We start from the raw sequence: 6,895 nt of genomic DNA, 5'->3' as shown, positions 1-6,895 counted from the left end.
TGTAGAAGTCTTAACATGTCTTCATCATTGATTTGACCTATATTAATAATCGAGAAGTGGTTGTGACACTAGTGGATATATCGTGTAGTGTATATTTTATAAGGAGCTAAAGAAACGTCCCCCCTCCCCACTGTCTCTTAAAAAAAAAAAAAGTCAAAAGGAACACCAAGCACGCGAGAATTTCTTCCTCTGAATACACGATCATGCTGTCGACGCACTTCTGCCTGAAATGGGCAGTCTCGTTGACGCGCTTGGTTACGAGGAGCTCTGCAGAGCAGAGACGCCGGAGAGCGCGCCAGTAGCCGCCGTAACGACCCACGGCTGGATTATATACGGATGGATTATGGTAATTAATGGGTTTAGTCTATGACTTGATGGGCCTAAGTGGGCCGTCTCCGCCCATGTTGGGCTAAAAGCTCGGCCCACGGATAAGGGCCTATGAATGAATAGTTGAGATATGAAATGATGCGTTGAGGGATTGCGTCTTTTGGATGAAGTGTCACGTTGAAATATTACGTTGAAAAGATACGTCTTTTGGGAAGAAATGTTTTAAAAGATAAAAAGAAAAAGGAGATGTACCTTTTGGTGTACATATGTCTTTTTCCAGAAGCAGAAAAACTCTCCACCTCTAAAAAGTAACGTATGAATATTATCCTCACGTTCAGAGTTCTCTCTCCCTAAAAACAACTGTATGCTCTTCGATAGAACAAGATCATAATTCTTTCTCGATATTTAACTCGATAGAACGAGATTATAATTCTTTCTTGATATTTAACATTGGTATTTAATCTGTGAAATATTAGGTACACTTAATTCTGTAGTGTAATTTTTGATCGGTGATACATGTTCTTTCTAGACTTATCTTCTGTATTCGTTTAAGGGTTTGATTGTGTATCGGATCGGTTTTAGGGAATTTGTAATTCCCAGCAGTAATGAATCAAGACGTATCTACAGCCTTCTTCAGCAAATTTGCAATCTTGTGTTTATTTTATAATAATTTGCAATAGTGACAAAACATGTGAACCAACACCGACCGTGTTTACGTGGGTCCTACTGCAGAGTCCACGTGATAAATTGTCCATATGGATTTGACAAGATCCGACAAGATCATACAGTATCTTCATGTTACTTTTCTTTATATTTCTCTCTTTAATCGTACAATATTATGAAATTTGGCTGGTCGATTAGCTCCACCATCACCCACTAGAAACCGCTCATAGTATACGATTCGGGAATCTATTGTACAGTCTTGCGTCTAGTGAATCTGGTTCATCGCAAATGTCCATTTTGTGGACTCTAAGTGTGGAGCCAAATTTAGAGTAATTTTCTATTTCGACAAGTGAGGTTTTATTGATGGTATAAAGGGCAGGTGAGCTACCCTGCTACATGCTCAAGTCATACAATTCAAACGAGACCCAAATGCTAACATAGGAACGTAGTTTCCCTGAGATATTTGTGCAGGGATGACATCATTCTTAAGAAGTCTTCCTTGGACAGCTTTTTTTATTGACACAATAACATTAGCACTAATGACCTTAGGGTAATTATACCTCACATGCTACGTTTTTTAGGTATCACTTTCAAAGGATGTAGCTTTCTTTGTATTATTCCCACCCGCTCTTTCATGTCGAGGGTCTTTGGAGTTGAACCATCGCCTAGCTCCCAATCGAAATGGTAAAGCAGTGTTGCAAGACCAAGATGAAGCACCCTATCCGCCAATGAAAGTCCGATGCATATTCTTCTGCCTGATCCAAATGGAATTAGCTCAAAGTTTTGACCCTTGCAGTCAATTTTAGATCCCATGAACCTCTTTGGTTTGAATGCCAATGGGTCCTCCCAAGCATCGGGGTCTCTTCCAATGCTCCATGCATTCACGAAAACCTGGGTATCTTTGGGTATATCAAAACCCATGAATTTGGTTTCCTTTAGAGCATTTCGTGGGAGAAGTAAAGGTACTGGGGATGCAATCTTAGGGTTTCCTTCACCACGGCTTGCAAAAATGGCATATTTTCTGTGTCATTTTCTTCGAGCTTTCTGTTCAACCCCACAACCTGGTCAATCTCATCTTTGGCCTTTTTCATTGACTCGGGTTGGCGGAGTAGCTCTGCCATCGCCCACTCAATGGTGCTACTTGTAGTCTCCGATCCGGCGAAAAACATTTCCTGCACCATCAAGTAGACCCATTTAGTACAAAGATTAGGTCTTGGATATCACAAGTGTCCGAGTCTCGTCCTATAATTAAGAGATTCTCTTTGGCTGGAAAAAGTCACCCTCGAATCGTAAGCTCAATAGTAAAAATTATCATGCTTCACCTGATCAACAATCCTGATCAAACACAGCAGTTCCTATTCTTCGAATTGGCAGAAAATTGGCACACAAAGAAAGGAACAAGAACTTGAAGTTGACAAAATGAATCCACTAGTGACAACAGAAGTATTTATGAAAGAGATGGGGCAAGTGTTTGATTGACAAAAGGAAATAAACAACTGGAATGGTAAGAAATAGGTTGCTGGGAAATAACTGAAAGAGATTTGCAAGAGAGCAAAATGGATTAACATAAGTAAAGCTTGTTCTGCGCGTTTCCATTAAGATATGCGCTTCTTATAGTTTCAGCTATAATAATTGCTTTACTGCAATTGTCAGTCGACGGCTTTGAAAATTATTCCTGCCTAAGAGTTTGATTGCAATAATTATTTGCACTGGTTTTATCCTTGCAATCGATTTGATTTCAGCCAAATTTTGTAAGCCAATGTCAAAATTTCTCGACTTGATTGACATCGACTTGACTAACCTGGTAATTTTACAATAACTAGTTGGAATGCTTGATGGAGACATAAGATTGATTTTAGTTTATTTTAATGAAAAGAAAAATCAGTGCTTGGACGGCACCATGATTGATTTATTAAGTTAGCTACCAAAACTTCTTTGTAATGCGTGATGTGACCCTAGTTGTTTAAATGTCAGTTAAGTTTGTCACGCCACTTAATCAACCGAATTAGACCTAATGTCTCAAAGTGTGGTCATGTTAAACGTGGAAGAGAGGAGCAAACTCACCAAAATGATTATATTGATGTTCTGGGAAGAGATTTTGTGAGGGCCTTCTTTTCCATCGCCCTCATAATCCAATAATGTGTCCAAGAAATCATTGGTTGTTCTCATCTCTTCCCTTAGCTTTCGCTCCTCCAACCTCTCTTTCACAAAGCCTTCGGCAATCTTCATGGCCCGACCCATGTCCTTCGCCATGCTTGCCTTGATCCCCTGCGGATCCAACCATTTCAACCATGGCATGAAGTCTGCCACGTTGGGCTTGCCGGCCCATTCCATGACCAGGTTCATGGCGTCGTAGAACTCGGGCCCATCCTTCGATTTTGGGTCCAAGTGAGAGCACCATGTTGCCCACCACATTAAACGCCAGGAGAAAGAGGAAGTGAGATAAGTCGATTCCTTGCTCTTCATAAAAATAAAATTTCTGTATGATTAATTCTAATCTGAGAATGTATAACCACATAACAAATTATAACCACACTTAACAAATTAGACATCTGAAAAATAGATTGTACCAAGTTGTGCAACTAGTTAAAGGAAAGATGCAGTCAAATCAAGAGGAACCAATCTCTAAACTGCTCGTAAGCTGCACTTGACTTACTGTGTATGCTTCAATGTCCAACACGAAAGTTTACCTACGCAATTCAATGATAAAGCCACTCGAGCTTTACATAATTCAACAGTAGAGCCACTCTAGTTCGACTCGAACTCCCAAAAAAGAAAGCGAGTTCGACTGAAAACCAAATTAAATTCCAGTAGCTCTTTGGTAAATTGAGTTATTTACACTAGTATTTAATTTGTTGACTTTGTCAATTACAGTACACAAAACAAAAGGATAGAAGTATAGGTAATCCCTAAACTTTAACAAAAGGTTTAATTAGGTCCCTTGTTTTTTTTCGGTGGAATTAGATCCCTAAATCATATACATTCTTGTCTGGTTTGGTCTTTCCATTTAAAAGGAAACATAAATGTTGAAATGGCAATTAAGTCTCGTTGAATGTCAACACGGCTACATAAGTTTTTGAAAGGATTGTGAGAATAACAATCAATCTATTATGAATTATAAATTTTTGAAAATGTGAGTTTCACAATAATTTATAATTATTTATGATTTGATTTTTTGTGATTTAGAATTGACTGTTATTTTTACTAAACATTAAATATTGTCACGCAATCATTTCTATTTTTAAAAAACATAAAATAGAATAACAAAAAAATTCATAAATAAGGAAATTAAAAAAATAACATAAATATAAAAAAAATAAAAAATAAGGAAATTTGCAAAAAAGGAATTGAAAAACAGAAGTGTCGCAATTGAACTAGGGGAGACTTACGTGAATGGAGGCTATGCTGAATTAAGGATGGAGGCGACTCGTCGCTAAGGTGGCAAGGGTGTGCTTGCACGGGAGGTGGCGTTCACGAATGGCGAGCACCCAACGATCCATGTCGTGCCTCGAAACTGCCACCCACCCTCGCCAGGCAGCCCTCCATTCCGTTGTGCATAATTATTAGTTAGATTTTTTTATATATTTATATTTATATTTTTCTTACCCGTATCAGAACTATAGTGCCAACGTATAGTGCTGGTGCGACATTCCTCGTAAATATTCCATCTACATATTTAAGAGGAGGGCCAACTCGAACTAAAAAATATATAATTGAACATTTTATGGAAGTGCGAGAAGTTAAATCTAATTGTAGGTTGCTTTCTTTACCTATATTAATAGGGCCATGTTAAGAAGACGGTGTTGTCAAGTAACGGATATACTGATCACATATTCCAAGTGTGGGAAATTTTGCAACCAAAGTATATAACTTTCAAAACCAATTATCAAGATTGCCTCTTGTGATGTAAAGCACAAAAATTAAGGCCGTTAAAAGAAGAATAATAATATACGGAGTATAATCATTTAGCATAATAAGAAACCAAAGTTAATGCAAAACCAACCTTTCATATCAATTTTAGATTCTGTGCTTGTACAAAAGTTAATTTGTAGAATGTCATGAATGATTCTCAAAGGAAAATAAAAATTTTAATTGAATTTTAGAAATAAAAAACTACGTGAATCCAATGCTATCTAGATAACGACTTCAAATATAGAGGGGTAGTACACTTCAAGATGGCAAATGAAGAACCATTGCCTAAAAGGCAAGATTCTAAAATCAAAACTATGTATGTTTTGATTCCCCATCATCTCTCTGATTTCATGTTGCTCACGTTCGAGTAATTGCTCTAGCAGCCCTAGTCACACCTAAACCAGAAACTAGTAGCACATAGTTTAAATTTGTGTAGACATCGATCATCATGAGAGAGTAGATAATTTCGTGTAAGTGACCAATTAGAGAATGGATATGAAGATGTTATATTTTACCTATTACCATGATTTAGTAATAATACAAAATGAAACACGGACCTTAGAAATTCTAATTTGACAAATCTTAAGCAAGCGTTGGTTTCCTACAGGTGTGTAGTCATGGGCTAAATGTATATTATGTTTATATGGTCTAACTTTTCTGATTTTACTCTATGAAAGTCATTTTTTGGCAATTGAATTTTGAAAATGTTATATTCTTGTCGCTAATATCCCGCAATAGAGATTTGTGGTCAGCGTGTCCTCGTCGTTTCCTAAATAGTGATCGGACCGTCTTCTCAGCTTTTTCTTCATATTAATAATTAATTAAGGGTTGTGACCCTATAAAAATGTAGGGTAGGGTATGGGACCTTCATCTTATTTGTATTGAGTTTAAGATAAGTTCATCTCTCTCTCCCCGTTGCCTTTTTACCTTTCTAAAAGCTATTACTTCAATCATTCCAGGCGACACATAGGACACAGAGTCAGAACTAAACGCCAAGTACTTTTCTTTTTTTTTCGGGCTGAACGCCAAGTACTTAAGAAATAACCTTTTGTTGCTTGTTTGACTGCCATTTCTTCCTCTATATACATGACCATGCTGTCGACACACTTTTGCCTGAGGTGGGCCGTATCGTTGACGCGCTTGTTCACGAAGAGCTCCGCGGAGCAGAGACGCCGGAGAGCGCGCCAGTAGTCACCATAACGACCAACAGCGAGCGAGCCTTGGTCATAGCCAAGAGCAGTAAGCGCATGGGGACATTTGCGGTCCGCGAACACGAAGTCATGGCCCTTGAATAACTCCATGGCCGCTTGAGCTGATTGGATCGCCATGGTGTTCACGGAACCGAGCTTCAACCACAAGACAGGCCCATGCTTGGCTCGGAGGTTGTGGAGGTTCTGGTGCGCCATGGTCCCGAGGTCGAGGATGTTGCCGATCACGGGCCATGCTGGTGGCTGAGGGGGAAGCTTGGTGCGCTTCCGACGGTTGAGAAGGAAAACTAGAAGTGCCGGGAGGAGGAGGCCGAGCCAAAAGAGCGAAATACTCCATTGGCTAAGCTTTGAGCTATTTCTCACCTTACGCTTCTGCGATTATTGTACGGGAAATACAGGAGAAAACATTAATTTTGTCTTTTGGCAATGAAAAGGGGTAACATGCTGGTCACGTTGATTCTTGTGATCCATCCATTTCATCGAAATAGGTAAAACTCGATTCTTAAATCATCATAATAATTTCCTTTTTGGTCCAAAAACTTACGTAAATTATGCGATCTAATCTTTTAACTCTTAATTTGTGCAATCAAGCCCTATAATTTTAATTCAATATTCAATGTATTGATGTCTTGTTCTTCCTTGGATTTCACGGATTGCTTGATCAATTTATTTGTCTTGCCAATATCATATAGTTATATACTTACTTTTGCCTTGGTAAGATGGCATGTTATTTATCAAAAATATTATATATATATATATTATATATATATATATATGTATATATA

The 6,895-nt window shown here is 38.3% G+C and overlaps 1 protein-coding gene across 1 annotated transcript in view; it reads right to left on the bottom strand.

Annotated features, from left to right (window-relative positions):
- Window positions 1-1,551: 1,551 nt before the first annotated feature.
- LOC104434699 (iridoid oxidase) overlaps window positions 1,552-6,895 on the bottom strand; it is a 6,489-nt gene continuing 1,145 nt past the window's right edge. Inside the window, 5 exon segments of the mRNA XM_039306843.1 lie at window positions 1,552-1,958; window positions 1,961-2,162; window positions 3,055-3,379; window positions 3,381-3,450; window positions 5,948-6,482. Coding sequence (XP_039162777.1) covers window positions 1,552-1,958; window positions 1,961-2,162; window positions 3,055-3,379; window positions 3,381-3,450; window positions 5,948-6,482 — 1,539 coding nt within the window.

Source organism: Eucalyptus grandis, chromosome 2, assembly GCF_016545825.1.
Source record: "Eucalyptus grandis isolate ANBG69807.140 chromosome 2, ASM1654582v1, whole genome shotgun sequence".
NCBI lineage: Eukaryota > Viridiplantae > Streptophyta > Magnoliopsida > Myrtales > Myrtaceae > Eucalyptus > Eucalyptus grandis.
Note: the sequence above shows the minus strand (reverse complement) of the source record. Positions and strands in the feature narration are given on the sequence as shown.